Source organism: Electrona antarctica (genome assembly GCF_951216825.1).
Source record: "Electrona antarctica genome assembly, chromosome: 9".
NCBI lineage: Eukaryota > Metazoa > Chordata > Actinopteri > Myctophiformes > Myctophidae > Electrona > Electrona antarctica.
Window position 1 is genome coordinate 54,010,549 of NC_136790.1, and position 18,115 is coordinate 54,028,663.

Sequence of the window (18,115 nt, forward strand, 5' to 3'; positions counted from 1 at the left end):
GTGGGGGTCATAGGTTAGGGGGTTAGGGATAATTTATGTGGAATTGATATATCATTGGTTAGGGTCTTTATGGTTTTTGGGGTGGGGTCATAGGGTTAGGGGGTTAGGGAAAAGTTGACTGTTATTGATAGTATATTGGTTATTGTGTGGATATTGGGTGAACTATAGCGCCCCCTACTGGTACGGTGTGGTACGGGGTGGAAAAACAGCACCCCCTGGTGGCCGTTTCGGGAAATTGGGTGCAGACCCAACGACCTATCAACCAACACATTCAAAGGCCTATCAATCCCATTAATCCATTTTCTTATCAAGTTGATGGCATCCCGGAGTTTGTTGAGGGTGGGTTGGGTGTTTCCCCACTACCTATCAACTCCATGTTAAATCACCCAAGTAACCCCCAACGGCCCCTAGCCCTAATTAGAGGTGGAGGCTTCTATTAATCCAAATTATAACTATCTTTTCCAAAACAATATGATATAGCCTATATGAAAATAAACATTATGAAAGAAGTGAACAAATAAATAAAACACAACTGGCTCCAACACATGTCATGACGCAACTGAAGCCAGTTTTACGCAATCGCTACATTTACATGGAAAACGTACATAAACATTCAGATTTCAAACAAAGTCCTCACCACATGGGTGTTAGAAATTTGCTGGTACAGCGATTAGCATTGCTGCATCCCACGTTGTTTAATAAAAAGCATTTTTATCCGAGCACCCCGACTACTTTTCTCAAATGGGGTTCATTTGGGAAATCCACAGTTGCACACCGGGAGCCACACTCCTCCCGACCAATAGGGGGCGCGTATTTGAACGCCAATGGCAAAATAAACCACCTCGGATGAAAATGCCCTTTATTACACAACGTGGGATGCAGCAATGCTAATCGCTGTACCAGTGAATTTCTAACACCCGTGGTACATGTTGTGAGTACTTTATATTTGAAATCTGCATGTTTATGTACACGTTTGCTCTGTAAATGTAGAGATTGCGTAAAACAGGCGGAAGTTAAGCCATGACGCTCGTGAAGTACGAGCGTCATGTGAACCATGGCTATAGTTATACTAGCCCTAGAATGTCTGTGATCATACATAAATTACATATATTCCTGTATATACAGCCATAGATCGGATGCCTCCGCTCCCAGTGAGCAAGGAGACATGGGCGGCATAAATGTGCTCCGCGCTCTGTTTGTACTCACCCAATAAATAATTCCAAAGACGTGGAGTGAGATATTGTGCTAGTTTCACATCCATGTAATAGTTCTCAGGGCGAGGGGTCCGGAATGACAGCTGGACTTCCATTTATGTCAGTCACTCACAGGGCAGGGTTTTCTGCTGCAGCCTAGGCTCCAGAGTCAGAGGCACGGCGCACAGAGTGCCTTTTAAATCCATTCTCTGCAACTGTAAGAAATTAATTAATATCAAACCTAAAGAGTGTTTCATAAGAGCGTATTACATTCTGTAATGTACAAGTGTAGGTTACATTAATGATGATTAAAAAAAACACATCGGTGAAATAAGAGATGTCGGCATCGCTGCCAAAAATTATGGATACATCGGTGAGACCGATGTCGGGCTCTACTCACAACGGCTTTCTCTGCGTGGCGTTGAGAAGAGACTCAAGACATTTTTTAAACGATGGTTATCCTGACAAAACAAATAGGAGAATAAATGTCTTCTTTGAGTTGACTTTGAGTTGCTCTGCTGATGCTACCTTCTCTCTCCTCCTTCTGTCCGTGTGTAAAGAGGTTTCATCTGAATATGAGGAGAGGAGATCCAGTCTGGTCCAGAAGGAACCACAACCGCCACAACATCAGGAGAGGAGATCCAGTCTGGTCCAGGAGGAACCACAACCTCCACAACATCAGGAGAGGAGATCCAGTCTTGTCCAGGAGGAACCACACCCTCCACAGATTAAAGAGCAACATCAGGAGAGGAGTTCCAGTCTGGTCCAAGAGGAACCACAACCTCCACAGATTAAAGATGAACTGGAAGAGGAGACTGGTGAGTCAACTTTGACATTACTACATAGGAATATGTGGTGCAATACTCTCTCAGGTAAAACAAATTCATATTTTATTAATATTCATTAACAAGACTAAAGGGTCATTCAGCAACTGTAACAATAAAAATAGTTTGGTAACTCATGGTCCCCTAAAAGACAGACAGATACAGCATGTTGTTTCCGCTTGTGCCACTACAAAAGTATAGCACAACAAGTTTGAACCCATAATCATGTTTAGCTATTAACACGCCATGTATGTAATGCCAAGGGGTTTCTTAGAATCTGGAGACATATCTAAAGAATTATAGAATATTCTCAGATTTGTCTTTGTGAACACACAATATCTTAAAAGAAGCATTAACATGTCTGCTATCATGGAAAAAATAAACTGAGTTGATAAAATGTACCGGTATGAAGCTGTAAGCAGCTGAATATAGCCTGTTCCCAAAACAGCGTTATGAGCATTTTTGTGAAACGAAGTACTTTCTACTAGGACTACATATCGATGACATATCTCAAATTAAACCTTATGGTGTCGACTATAATAATTATAATAAAAAAAAACGTCTCACATTTTCCATTATATAAATATGAACCTCAGATTATAGCAACATTTTACAACAGATGGCTGTATTTAGTGACACCGATCCGTCTTCAACGGTTCAAATGTACTGTTCGGACCATGTGGACATATTATATATCCAAAGATAGGTTTGAATGTCGTCTATACTCTCCCAAAAAAAGTTAGTTTCTATCATCTTCCATTTTGGAGTTATAAGCAGTTTTATAACCAAAAATCCAACCAAAAAGACTCACCATCTAAGACAGGAATACACAAAACCATAAAATAAGTAAATGTATGAACAGGGCTGCACATAATTATTTTGGGCTAGTTCTCAAAGGAGCACCTGGACATGCAAGTTGGTGCGCACAGCGGGGGGGGGGGGGGGGGTCTACGGACGGACGGACGGGTCGATGGACGGACGTCTCTACACTGCCACAATGTTATGTTGCCCACACAGCCAGATGCAAAAGATACAAAGATGGTAAACTACAGTCACAAACAGTGTGGTTGTTAAGCAGCAGGAGGTTTGTTAGCAGCACTGAAACGTCCTACACAGATAAAATTAATTACTCACCTACTGCTGCAGGTTCCATGTTTAAATAAAGTAATTCCAGTGTTGTTCAAGTGACAGATGCATGGTTTTCACATTGTAAATATGGTTGCGTGGTTTAGCGACTAGCACTATGACAGGAGCGCCGTAAACTTTGGGAAAGTGTCATAGTAGCTTGTTTACAACTGAAACAGACTTCCTGTGCTCTGACTTCCTCTTCAAAATAAGAGTCACATGTAAAGATTAGTCAACACTAGTTTTATTTCTAAGTCTACTTACAGGACATAACATCATATTTGAGTTCCTTTTGAATACCTGTCAGATTCTCTACATATAACTGTCACAGCTCTTGGTGCGCAAATGCGCTTTGCATCCTTTGATCTACGGCGCAAAAAACATTTTGACGACGCATGCGCACTGGCGCACCAGTTGTGTGCAGGCCTGTGTATGAAGCTAATTTCACCCACTTTTTTTTTTACTGTAACCTGTGATGACTAAAAACTATAAACATGATTTTGTTTTGTGCATTATCTAACCTGTTTCCATGGAAACAGCAGCATCAATAGCATCCGCAGCAACAGCAGCAGTAGCGGAAGGCTGTTCAGTGGACATGTCGGCCGACATGTCTGTAAATATAAAACAATGTCAATCAATCAATTTAGTACTGTCATAGAAAAGACATAATCTCGTGTAAAATAAATATATAGAAATGCAGAAACAGTGTAGTGTCTCAGTAAACTATAGGATCATAGAATGCAGAGAGACAGTGTAGTGTCTCATTAAACTATAGGATCAAAGAATGCAGAGAGACAATGTAGTGTCTCAGTAAACTATAGGATCATAGAATGCAGAGAGACCGTGTAGTGTCTCAGTAAACTATTTAACATGTATACATGTATTTTTAACATGTATATTATGTCTGTTTATGAGTCTGGCGTAGAGGATTTCATCCTGTGCTGGAAATCTTTTCAATACATTTCAATAAAACTTCAATAAATGTGCTCCGCACTCTGTTTGTACTCGCCCAAATAAATATGTCCAAAGACGTGGAGTGAGATATTGTCCTCTAGTTATCCATGTAAATGTTCTGGCAGAAAACGCTTGTTTATTCAAATATGTCTCATCTTTTCAAACATCTCTCATATAGTGTAGGTAACATTAATGATGATAAAAAAAGACTTTGGCCACATCAGTGAAATAATGTCCGATATCGGGCATCGGTGCCTAAAATGACGGATACATCGGTGAGACCGATCTCGGGCTCTATTCACAACGCCTTGCGAGGCGAGGGTTATCCTGACAAAACAAATATGAGAATAAATGTAATCTTTGAGTTGCTCTGCTGATGCTACCTTCTCTCTCCTCCTCCTGTCTGTGTGTAAAGAGGTTTCATCTGAATATGAGGAGAGGAGATCCAGTCTGGTCCAGGAGGAACCACAACATCCACAGATTAAAGAGGAACAACAGGAGAGGAGATCCAGTCTGGTCCAGGAGGAACCACACCCTCCACAGATTAAAGAAGAACAGGAAGAGGAGACTGGTGAGTCAACTTTAACATTACTACGTAGGAAGATGTGGTGCGATACTCTCTCAGGTAAAACAAATTTATATTTTTATTATATTTGTATTAGTATTATTCTCATAATCCACTACTCCTGAATGAAGTGTCTGGTGCTGGGAGTCTGGTCCAACGCACAGGTCCTGGCTGTACTCGTGGTGAGAGCAGGAGTGGACCTGGTGAGACGTAGGAGGGGCCCGGACTGGAGTCAACCCACAGAGCCTGGTCCCTCCACCTGGTCTTTCCCTAGTGGGTCTGATCGAGGGTAGCCTCGGAAACCCAGACGTTTTTATTTCCAGGGAGAAAAAAAAGTCTGGGGCAGAGTCCACTTCAATTCGGCATACAGTAGCGCAAATGTCGGTCTCTCTCTGCTGATTTCTGATCGTCTGTGCCTTTGTTAAATTGACGCAGACACGTACACACACACTCTCCTCTGTCGCTCTAATTAATTATTCTCATTTCCTGCAGTCTAGTTTCTCCCGGCGGATACTGCCGGGAGCTGCCTATGCCATAGAAAGCATAGCTGAGTTCCAGTCTAGATCGAGGGTATCTACTGGGACGACGATCACTCGGCTGGGTCACCCGAGTGAGGGGTATGATGTTCGCGAGACCCTAAACCCTGATGACCTTGGGATACATCACTGAGGATACATCCCAGGTGCATCTATGCGATGTATTTTCGTTCTTTCGTTCTAACAAGACTAAAGGGTCATTCAGCAACTAACGATATATATATAGTTTGGTAACTCATGGTCCCCCAAAAGACATACAGACACAAAGGCTTTGTGACAAAGCATGTTGTTTCCGCTCGTGCTCCTACGAAAGTATAGCACAACAGGTTCGATCATCAATCAGCACCAGACACTTCATTCAGGAGTGGTGGATTCTTGAGCCACAATGGTGCTGCAGGCTCCACCTGGGCAACGGTGGTGCTGCAGGCTCCACCTGGGCAACGGTGGTGCTGCAGGCTCCACCTGGGCAACGGTGGTGCTGCAGGCTCCACCTGGGCAACGGTGGTGCTGCAGGCTCCACCTGGGCAACGGTGGTGCTGCAGGCTCCACCTGGGCAACGGTGGTGCTGCAGGCTCCACCTGGGCAACGGTGGTGCTGCAGGCTCCACCTGGGCAACGGTGGTGCTGCAGGCTCCACCTGGGCAACGGTGGTGCTGCAGGCTCCACCTGGGCAACGGTGGTGCTGCAGGCTCCACCTGGGCAACGGTGGTGCTGCAGGCTCCACCTGGGCAACGGTGGTTCTGCAGGCTCCACCTGGACAACGGTGGTGCTGCAGGCTCCACCTGGACAACGGTGGTGCTGCAGGCTCCACCTGGACAACGGTGGTTCTGCAGGCTCCACCTGAGCAACGGTGGTGCTGCAGGCTCCACCTGAGCAACGGTGGTGCTGCAGGCTCCACCTGGACAACGGTGGTGCTGCAGGCTCCACCTGGACAACGGTGGTGCTGCAGGCTCCACCTGAGCAACGGCGGTGCTGCAGGCTCCACCTGAGCAACGGCGGTGCTGCAGGCTCCACCTGAGCAACGGCGGTGCTGCAGGCTCCACCTGAGCAACGGCGGTGCTGCAGGCTCCACCTGAGCAACGGCGGTGCTGCAGGCTCCACCTGGGCAACAGTGGTGCTGCAGGCTCCGCTTGCAGCTTGAATGGCCCTTCTATAGGCCTCACCGTGGGTTTGTTGGGCTTCCTCACGGAAGACACAGGCTGGGGCGCCAACCCCTACTGCTCCCGGGTGCCGTCTATATTCCGGCTGTCACGCGTCTCTCCGGAGGTCACCAGACTATTCCTGGACGTTCGTTATTCAGTAAACCCTTATTGAATGATAAGTACAAGTTGTTTCTACTGGTGATTTCCACAGAGAGCCACAGGGAGAGGTCTCCCGTATCTAGAGAGATGGCCTCCAAAAGACATTCAACGTTGTCAGAGGAACAGCCAGAGGTGAACCAGAGACGTGGACTGTTTGATGCGAAGATGCAACCTGTAGTAAAGTTGTACCGTATAGGTATGTGCTGGTTTTTTTACTTACTTACATAAAGGGATTTTTCACTTTCAAAATAATTGTGGGTAATGTTATCGTCTACTCAGGCTTTTTGTGAACACTCTGGACAGTTTTTAATCTGCTCGATTCAGTATTTAGATATTTTATATTAATTTTTATCAGACCAGCCCATTGTAACTTCAAACTCCATTTTAACCCTTGTAGATACACAGAAAACACCCATCCCTGGTTCTAGTGACTGATATTGTTGAGAGGGACAGCCATAGCTGAATGGGTAGAGAGCCCGTCTAGGAAACAGAATGTACCACAGTGATGTTGTTAGGTCTGCAGTGGGTTCCAGGACCCACGTGTGGGAGTCCTAATAAAAATGGTATTTTTTGAGAAATTGTAATTGTTGGATATTATTGCATTTATACAAATCATGCATCAACTAAACATTAAGACCTGGAGTCACCACTACACACTATATGTATGACACACTCAAAAATAATTGTATTATTGGAACATGTTTGTGGAAACTTCCAACAACCTGTTTGTGTCAATTATTGTTTTCAGTTTTCTTTTCTTTTTTCTTGTGTTTTGTCATAACCTTCTGTTGAACACTTGTTACTTATTTGTAACTATTCAAATGCATTATATTCAATACAAACAAAAGATGGAAGACAAGTACAAGAATGACTAATCTTTACTTGGACAAGTAAGTAAATGTTCTTGTCCAAATGACAAGTGGCTCAAAAATGTAATGTCAAGCCCTTTCTTTGATTAGAAATGGAGAAGATGATGTTCCTCCAAAAATGCAAAGTTCAAACATTAAAAGTTTTTCTCTCTTTGTGTCTTTTTTCTAGCCGCCCCGCACCTCCCTGTGTGTAAAGAGGAGGTCTTCACTGAACAACAGAAGAGGAGCTCCAGTCTGGTCCAGGAGGAACCACAACCACCACAGATTAAAGAGGAACAAGAGGAGCTACTTCAAAGACCAATGGAGGCTGATGGGTCAACGTTGACATTACAAGCAGTGAAAAGTGAAGATGTTCATGATGATGAAAACGGAGAGACAGAGCCTGTAGCCGGCACCTCAACTGAACACATGAAAACACAAGCTGTTGTAGAGGACTGTGGAACATCACAACCAACTAGTGACGACCAGCTCCTCTCTTCACACTGTTCTGAATCTGACACTGAAGACAGTGATGATTGGGAGACCAGTGAAGGTCAGTCAACTTTAAACACACTGAAATCACACAAGACACATGTGGAAGGACAAAGACTGTCTTTGAGCAGCAAGCTGTCCAAAGACCTGAAATCATCAAAACATACTTACTCCAAGAGGAGCCACACAGGGAAGAAACGCTTTAGTTGTACAGACTGTGGCAAATGTTTTAATCTTAAGAAAAATCTGACGAGGCACACAATGATTCATACAGGGGAAAAGCCCTTCATTTGTACAGTTTGTGGTAAAGGCTTTATTCAGAGTGTTCATCTAAAAACACACATGAGGACTCATACAGGGGAAAAGCCCTTTACTTGTAACGTGTGTGGTAAAGGCTGTCTTAACATCAGTAATCTAAAAACACACATGAGGACTCATACAGGGGAAAAGCCCTTTACTTGTAACGTCTGTGGTAAAGGCTTTGTTCGGAGTGGTGTTCTAAAAACACACATGATGACTCATACAGGAGAAAAACCCTTTACTTGTAACGTCTGTGGTAAAGGCTTTTCTATGAGTGTTAATCTAAAAACACACATGATGACTCATACAGGGGAAAAGCCCTTTACTTGTAACGTGTGTGGTAAAGGCTGTACACATAGTAGTAAACTAAAAACACACATGAGGACTCATACAGGGGAAAAGCCCTTTACTTGTAACGTCTGTGGTAAAAGCTTTGCTCTGAGTAGTCATCTAAAATATCACATGAGGACTCATACAGGGGAAAAGCCCTTTACTTGTGACGTGTGTGGTAAAAGCTTTGCTCTGAGTAGTCATCTAAAATTACACATGAGGACTCATACAGGGGAAAAGCCCTTTACTTGTAACGTCTGTGGTAAAGGCTGTAGACAGAGTAGTGAACTAAAATCACACATGATGACTCATACAGGAGAAAAGCCCTTTACTTGTAACGTCTGTGGTAAAGGCTGTAGACAGAGTAGTGAACTAAAAACACACATGATGACTCATACAGGAGAAAAGCCCTTTACTTGTAACGTCTGTGGTAAAGGCTTTTCTATGAGTGTTAATCTAAAAACACACATGATGAATCATACAGGAGAAAAGCCCTTTACTTGTAACGTCTGTGGTAAAGGCTTTTCTATGAGTGTTAATCTAAAAACACACATGAGGACTCATACAGGGGAAAAGCCCTTTACTTGTAACGTCTGTGGTAAAGGCTTTTCTAGGAATGATAATCTAAAATCACACATGAGGACTCATACAGGGGAAAAGCCCATAGACGAATGAGGACTCATACAGGGGGGGGGGGGACCCTTTAGTTCCTGTTAGTGGCAAATGCTTGGGTCAAAATGCACATCTGAGGATAATGAGGAGGAATCATACAGAGAAGAAGTGGTTAATTGTATGTATGGTAATAAATCCACATTTCCCCATTTGAGTTGACACATGATATAACATACAATCCAATGATCATTCATTCTATTCCAGGATGACAATGACAAGTGGTAGATACTAAAGCAGTGGAATCACATAATCTGACACTATCAACCTGACTGGTTAAAGACCACCACAATTTAGTTTCTTAAGTATCTTTTGTATGTAAAACCTATATAAACATGGCACAAAAGTTGTTGTCTTTGGTAGATTATTTCTCTATTGTAACTCTGTTTAATTATACCGTCGGATGTTTCAGACATTAACCCATTTTGGGGCGGGAACCCCGTTTGGTGTTTTAAGCATTATGTTATACTTTAGCCATTGAAAAATAGCAGATCTACATTCTGTGGGGGGGGGGGGGGGGGGGGGGGGGGTACAGGGGCGGTATTGCAGTCGCTGTACCGCACTGTTGTGACGAAAAGAGAGTTAAGCCAGCAGGAAAAGCTCTGTTGTCTACAGAGCAATCTTCGTTCCTACTCTCACCTCTATGGTCATGAAGTGTGGGTGATGACCGGAAGAAAAAGGTCGCGAATATTTTTTTTTTGTCTTAGTTTTAGTCAACAAAAACAACAATGCCCGTTGCCGGTTTGCTTTTGTTCTAGACTAGAGGTACTAGAAACGTTTGATAAATATTGAACTCTATGATGAATTTTTACACCCTTTAATTTATTTAATTTCTTTGCTGGTGAAAACCGATTAAATAATTAAGCAATATTACACGAGAGGGGGTGGTTTAACGTCATTAATGCACGCCTGCGATGCTGCAGGAACGAGCCTGAGTTCCGAAAATGGAACAACATATTTTCAGATGGGGGCCCGCGGCCAAATATAGATAATTCTGGGGGTTCTTGACATGAAAATGGTTTGAGAACCACTGACATAGAAACATAGGTTTCTGAAAACTGTAAGAATTTAGAAGACATTTGTAGAATCTAGTGTCAGTCAGGTCTAAATGGGTTAAGTAAAAGTATAAATACTGCAATGTAGACGTACTCCGTTACAGGTAGAAGACCCGTATTCAAAGTGTGCTCGAGTAAAAGTACAACCGTATTGGTATCAAAATCTACTTGAAGTACTAAAAGTAAAAGTACTCATATTGCAGAATGGCCCATGTCTGGAATGTGTACGAAATAGCCGATCTACAAGCTCACAATGAGTTGCATCGCGACGTATTGTGAGCTGGTAGATCGGCTATTTGCTATTGGTCGAAATGTACGAAATGCACAAGATTCTACACATGAGCTTATATAGACAAAAAAATCACACCCATGTGAAGTGAGGGGCGCTAATATATTAAAGTCTAACTCATGTTGGTGATGTAATGGTGATGTAAAACAAACGGTGCCAACAAACATTATGACGTACATCCCTTCATTGTCAATGGCGTTTACAAAACAAACATTGAACTAAAGACAAACATTAAACCTGTGTTTATGAAACGTTGCTAGAGGCGGGATAGCTGCTGCTGATTGGCCAGGCCGTTTTGTGGCCGGGCATCAAGTCTGCCTGAGAGTTCCCAGATGGGAGCAGGAGGGGGGAACCCAGTGTACTCTCTGCTGCCCCATCTGGCGGAGTCAGGTTACAGTATATGAGTCATTCCACGAAACCGGTACGATTTGCAGTCCCTCTTACCTTTTAAGGTGTATTTTATCGATTGAGTCACCAACATTTATTTTTAAAAGCTTTTTTAATCAATTTGAATGTTCCCTTTAATATTGTGTCAAAATTACATGGACTTTATCTTCAGAAATTATCTTGTTTTCTTCCAGTAGACACCCCCTATTTTGTCCATTTTTTCATGTCCCCAATGGCCTTCGATGAAAGTGGACTTGAGATATGACTATTACAAATTTACAAAAATCCATACATTTTGCCATTCACATATACATCTATCGGTGCTTTATTGCTGGTCATTTTTAGTTTTTGAATAAATAGATGATTAATCATTAAAATAGCATTATATAGCTCTGTCCCCCAATCGCACTCAACCCTGTTACACAAGCCATTCTCCCCTCCATAACAATAATTTAACTGGCCCTTCAGTGACATCACCAACAGGAAGTGGCATTCTACAAGTCTTCTGAATAACATGCTACAGAAAGAGGCAATCTCACACCTTATTTTACAATGTTTTAGAGTAATTTATACTCTCACATGTGGTCGTAAAGCAGAAAACAATTATTTGTGAAATTTATGTTTGTTATTTCAACAATATATCTGATTTTTTTAATCCAATGCATGCCATGCTGTCTCCTCTTAATCCCCAAAGGTAGTGTAGTGGCCATCTTCAGTAAAAAATCACAACCCCGTGTATAACGGGGTCGACACAACCCTGTTATGATTTTCAACCCCGTTATCATATTATTCCATATAAAAATACACACAAAAAATTATTGAATGCCTGAGATGGGAAATTATGTTTTTCTGATAGCTAAAGATGCCCTTAATATTGTGGGGTATTCAGAAAAGTAAAACATTTCGGTCAAATATTCAAAAAAGTCCAAATCGTACCGGTTTTGTGGAATGACTCACATGGTGTAGAGGGTCATGCCAAATAACGCTGAAACAAGTCTTGTCCAGAAGCACTTCAAAATTAACCGCTTAAACCCTATGGATGGACAGTGGACTTGGATTTCTGGACCCACTGAAATCTACCATTTTTCCCATAGAGATTTACAAAATATATTGATATAAATTATTTTAAGCCTAAAATTCAATCATTTAAGATCCTGGTGAATCATGACCATATAACACCTTTGATTCTGTGACCAAAGAATATTGAATAATGAATTATATGACAGCCGGCAGAGACTGCTGACATCATGCTAATGTAAAACTCCATATATGGCTTTAACTGACTTATCGTGACATCACTGTGATGTCACGAGCATCCAGCCAAGCACTATATATAGAGTGTGGCCATCACCCCTTGATTTCAGATGAAAGAAGTAGCCCATGTACTATGCTCCACTCTCAAAGTCATACGATTTGTCACACGCATTTTTTTCATTGGCATGTTTGACTGTCAAGGGTTCAGCCTCCAGGAAGAAGCCCTAAATACAAAGGGAATACATCATTGCACATAAAAACGACTCCAGGGTGTCTAATGAAGCATTGTCACCTCATAGACACATAAATAACTGGAAAAATACAAAAATTGTGGCACTCCAACTTTAAATAAATACTTTTTGAAACGTCTATGGGGAAATGATTGGGAAATTCTCTTCTGGTGCACTCTGACTGCGATGCTCGATATAAACATGCGTGATGTGACCAGAATTTAGTTTCTTCTGTATATTTTTGTATGTACAGTATACTGTATATATACCTTTGGTAGATTATTTCTCTATGGTAAGTAACACTGTTTAATTTTACCATTGGATGTTTCAGACATTAACCTTTATACGTTTGGAAGCTCAAAACAATTCAATAGCAACAGAAAGTTTGGCATTGGCAGAGATTTGTCACATTTGTCATGGGTGTATCCTACATACTAGCATGTTCATTGTCAGCTTGTAGATTCATAAACCTAGTGTGATGCTATGTTAACACATTTTGCTGCACATTGTGAGCTTTTAGAGTTGTTTCTTCAGTATTTTGTTTCTTTCCGTTTTCTTTTCAGGATTTGGAAAGTGAAAGTGGTTAAATGTGTCTGTGTTTTATACATATTGAACCAATGGTAAAAGTACTAACAAGAGCTTGTGACTAAATAAATAACTATTTTGCGTCCATTGGAATGAAGGTTCTTTCATATTCTGCAAACTGCCTACAACTGCTAGTTTTTCCTCATTTTTATTTTATTTTTTTCTTTAACCTGTACTACCTATACTCAAGGTATTATTATTATTATTTTAATTACATCCATTATTATTATTATTATTTGTTGTTATAATTATTTGGGGTCAAGTCCGATGGGACAAAGATCCCTTATTGTTCGTACAGATCCTGCCATTTTTCACAGTTTTGACAGTTCTGTGCTGTCGTCTTCCACGAAATTCTGCAATATGGAAAGAGGGTCGTGGGTAGGGGTGGGTACCGAACCTCGTGACCAAGCAGGAACCGATAACAACATGCTGGGGAACCGGGTACCCATCCAAAAAGATACATTTTTGTTCTCCCTATCGGTTCCCACAGACGCACGCCACAGCCACACACAATTTATTTATTCATTTATTTGCATCAGCAGATCGGCTAAGGCTGCCAAGACTTGCAGTTCTGGCTTAACCGTGCAGTCGGTTTTCGCAAAACTTGGCAATATGGTAGAGGGATATGCTACTTTCAACGGTTGGCCAAAGGGTGGCGCTATAGCACTCAAGTGAAAATCGCAATATAAAAAAGTTATAGCTCATGAACCTGACAGTCAGCGGACTCCCTCTTGACCAAGCGTTTCCACCATGATGTAAGCCGGTGGAAATGTATAGATGTGTTTGGTTCATTGTACTTTTTGTGCTTTTGCTGTGTTTATACTTTTGCATGTTTGAAATGATTTTCTTTAATTTGCTATGAGTTTGATAGAGTGAGATTATTGTCCAGTGATTTTGCTTTTGTTCATGTGTTTTTATAACCTATTTTTCCACTGACTGACGTTCACCATGGCTGATACCAATCAAGGACCTGCAGCTTCAAGGACCTACACCTGGGTTGGGTGTGGTCCACCAGGAGCCCTATAAGACAGAGCAGAATGTTTGGAGAGACAGAGAGAGTTTGGAGTGTGTTTGAGCTGAGCAGACCATATAGCTCCCATGGGCTGGGGTCAGACGGGGGGGTCGGGACACTCCAGCTGGGGGCCAGTGGTAGCCGTGAGCAGGTTGACATTCGATGGGCTGTAACTGCTGAGAGAGCCAGGCCTTCAACAAGCTCTGTAAGTGACACGACCACGTCCCCCCCGGCTGTTGTGTACCTGGCCTGGCCTGGCCCGGCCCGTGGGGGCGGTCAGAGCCAGGCAGGAGTGAGACGGAAGGACGACAGCAGAGAGTGAGGTGTTTAGACAGAGAAGAGTAAGACGGGAGACGGTTAGAAATCGGATGTAACGTAAGGAACAGGTCCCACAGCAGACGTTCGAGCCAAGCCGAGGAGCTCGACTGTGACCTGTCCTGGATACAGTGAGATCGGGAGCTGGATCATCATCAGAGACGAGACGGAGAGAGAGAGAGCGGCGAGGTCGCAATACTGCACGCCGATGACAGACGTGCCCAGGTTTCAGACCTGGGTGGCCTGTAAGTAGCCTGTACACGTAGTATTGCCGACCCACTATAGACCGACCTGTCACTCATCCTTATAGCCGTATTGTGAACCAGATGAACTGTGTCCAGTCCTCTTGTGTTTCAGTGGCCATGAAGAGTAGAAGGCACCGATGAACTGATTACAAACCGTGTGGCACCGATGAACTGATTACAAACCGTGTGATCGTGACTGTCCCCGCAGCCCGCACCTCCTCTTGCATTTTGCACATTGTTGATTTGCACATTGTGGGAAAACGTATTTTAAAGTTGGTTTGGTTATTTTGATTAAGTGTTTATTTTTAGTTTAAGTTTAATTAGTTAGGATTTTTATAGGGATTTTAGGCTTAGGGCGTTTTTAATATAACTATTTTCTATTGGCAATTTTAGCGTGCCCCTGTATAGGACAAATAAAGTTACTTTGTAATCCCCCACCTTAATCCTGTTTCAGTCCTTCCCTGTGTTTTTAGCTATTTATGCTCTTTTTACCTGGTTTTAGACTTGAACCTGTGTTGCCTTGGTTTATAGAGTCACGGCCACACAGCCAACTCAAGGTACGGCCACAGAGCCGACTTGGGGACCCAACGCAGCTCCTCCAAGGAAAACAAACAAATGAACGGAGCTGAACGTGAATTCCCCCCACCGCCCACCCATTTTTTCCCCTCACTGTATATGTTTCAATAAAAGGAGAGATCACACCAATATGATATAATAATTTTTATTTAGAAAAATTGGCAGCATTGGAGCAGGCAAAATGACAGTTTGTTTATTGCAAGAGATTGTTTGGCGATTAGACTCCATGGGCATTTTAGCAGGCGTAAAATTGATAGTTAGAGAACCCCCCATGGAGTCTAGACGCTGATGGTGGTAGAGTTTCCCATTTGGCTCCAGGATTTTAGCAAGGTGGAGCTGGGGTTGGAGGTGGGTTTGGTCGCTGGCTGTAAGGAGAATGACAGGTTAGAGGCAAGGCATTTTAAAGAACGAGCCTAATCGCTGGTTGGCTGAGCTGCGAAAGTGCTCGTGCTTGGTTTTGTGAATGAACGAGCTTTGACAGCGTGGGAACGGAAATGACGTAGATTATTATTATTATGAAGCCGAATGGAATGGTTAGGATCTTCCTTATTGAACCTATGCTAAAAGCTACATTTCAATAAAAGGAGAGATCACACCAATATAATAGAAGCAGGCAAAATTACAGTTTGTTTATTGCAAGAGATTGTTTGGCGATTAGACTCCATGGGCATTTTAGCAGGCGTAAAATTGATAGGGAGAGAACACCAAAAAATATACAGAGTTAAGATAGCAGTGTGTAATTACGCCTGAGAAGGCCGATAAAGAAACGAGGAATTTAGAGAGCTAAAGCAGAGAGCGGGCGAAGCAGTACGCGACCAGCGTAGCAGCACATAGACATACATGAACCACCATCAGCTATATGCAAGTTAGAACTCACCGAGATCAGGGCTGAAGTGATTTTTGAGCGGAGAGAATGGCATCGGCGTCTGGGCGGATGTAGGATGCGTAGGCAGACGAGGTCCACCGTCCCAGCTGTTGAAGGGAAGCCGTGGAGATCCCTTGGCTGGCGGCAGAGGTAGCCGCACCTATTCTAAACGAGTGGCCTGAGTAGAGCTGAGGAGAAAGCCTACACTCGAGAAGCACTAGCCTTAAATGCCTGATGAACCAAGATTTGGACATGGGATTATTCTCTGGCGTTAGAAAAAGGGGGCCTGACTGATAGGCTGGGTTCCTTAGATTAAGATACTTAACAGCTTCCGCGCCATTGCCGACGATTAAAGTCAATTGAAGCTTAATTTTGATACTGGCGCTTAACGCCATTGCCGACGGCCTTGAGCTTTTGAGCTTTTATAGCGCGTTCGATTGCTCGAGCCAAAATGCTACTCACGTTAGCCGGTTAGCTAGCTGTGTTGTTAGCACAGGACTGGATCGCCCATCTTAGATCGTCGTCGCCATAAGCATCCATTCTATCCATTTCTTTCAATCGCCTGTAACTCCTATTCCTTGTCCCAGGTGGCATTTTGGGTCAAAACAGCGTTTCTTTGACGGCACAGAGCTGACAATCTAGAGCTCTCCGGAGCTCCGGCCTGGAATCACATTGTAAACAAGGCCCATCCAGCTGTGTGAAAACTCCTAACTTAGGACTACCGGTTGTGGACCGGAAATGGTGGCTTTTCAAAATAAGAGCTCAAATTAAAAAAATGCTGGCGTGAATTAGATCCTAATTTTTCAATAAATAATAGCGGTCTAAGTGTTAAGCATGGCAACGAATGGGCAGAAAGGAGAGTTGATGCGAGCTATGATGATAGAGCAAGTGCCTTTTGCTTTGGAGTGTTTAAGCATTAGAGTGTAATAGTCAGGGTGGAAATTTAAATCAGGGAGAGCTAAATCATAATCGGGATTGAAAGAAAGGCTTGAGGAGGTAAATTCGCCACTTCTTAAAAACCCGTAAAAAGCGAGGAGAAATGCGCTTTCCAGTAGGGAGCCCACGTAGGGGGTAAACATGCCAGACCTTAATGCATCAATCATTTTGTGAATAATGGAAAGAGTGAAGGGGCGTCTTTTATCACAAGCCAAGGGGGACTCTTTAGCGATGCCTTTTAATATCAACTTTATTGAAGGATGGGAAAACAAGCTAGGGAAAGAGGGATCATGACACCTGGCATTGAACTGAACCCCTGTGAGCAACATGCGAATGTAAGGAGGGCTAAGCTTTTTCACATCCTTACAAAAGCAAATGAATGTACACACGGTGGTAAAATGGACGGGAAAAAGAGGCAAGCTAACGTATAGGCAGAAAAAGGCAAAAGACTTCCAAGCGAAATCATAGGTCGCGATAGTGCTAGCAGCTAAACCATTCCTCATATAGGATCTAGTGGACTGAAGCAAACTGCCTAGGAGAGGATTAATGCCGAATACGGGGGCAGAGCAGTGGGAGTCGAATCGGCCTCCGGGCATAGCCTGCGGAAAACCTGGAATTTGAAGCGAGACAAAGAATCTGCAATTAGAGGCTACGACAGGATACATTTCATATAGAGCGGAGGAGGGCGAAAGATCAGCAAATTGAGCTGGCCAATTACTAGCAAACCACTGACCTTAAAAATATCCCCCAAAACCCACGGATGGTGCTGCATCCGTGAAAAAATGCATAGAATCTGATGAATGCACAATGTCGTCGTAAAAGAACGAGACCCATTCCAATGATTGAGCAAAAGCGACCAAAAGCACAAGTCGGACCTGCAGCCCTCGTCTAGAGACACAGAGTCAAATAGATTGGGCACGGAGGAGGCCAGGCACAACAGCCTAGAAATAAAAGAACGGCCTTGCGGGATGAAGCGCATGGCAAAGTTTAAATGCCCTAGCAGGGATAATAGTTGGCGTTTTGAGATTGAAGCGCTGGAAGTGCAAGATTGGGTAATCTCTCGAATGCACTGCAACTTCTCCTCTGGTAAAGAGGCCTTCATATCGTGGCTGTCCAGCGTAATGCCGAGGAATTCGAGGCAGGTGGCAGGGCCGGTGGTTTTCTCTTCTGACAGGGATGCCCAAATGCGCGAATGAGGACTTTAGTTTGGCTAGAGAAGCGCCCGAATTA

At 43.1% G+C, this 18,115-nt stretch overlaps 1 protein-coding gene across 1 annotated transcript in view; it reads left to right on the forward strand.

Annotated features, from left to right (window-relative positions):
• LOC306930058 (uncharacterized protein) overlaps positions 1-18,115 on the forward strand; it is a gene marked incomplete at its 3' end in the record, with an annotated part of 74,182 nt that overhangs the window by 18,419 nt on the left and 37,648 nt on the right. The window contains exons 2-4 of the mRNA XM_079510801.1: positions 1,754-1,893; positions 1,928-2,011; positions 4,512-4,667. Of these exons, the coding sequence (XP_079366927.1) occupies positions 1,754-1,893; positions 1,928-2,011; positions 4,512-4,667 (380 nt within the window). The remainder of the gene's footprint in view (positions 1-1,753; positions 1,894-1,927; positions 2,012-4,511; positions 4,668-18,115) is intronic.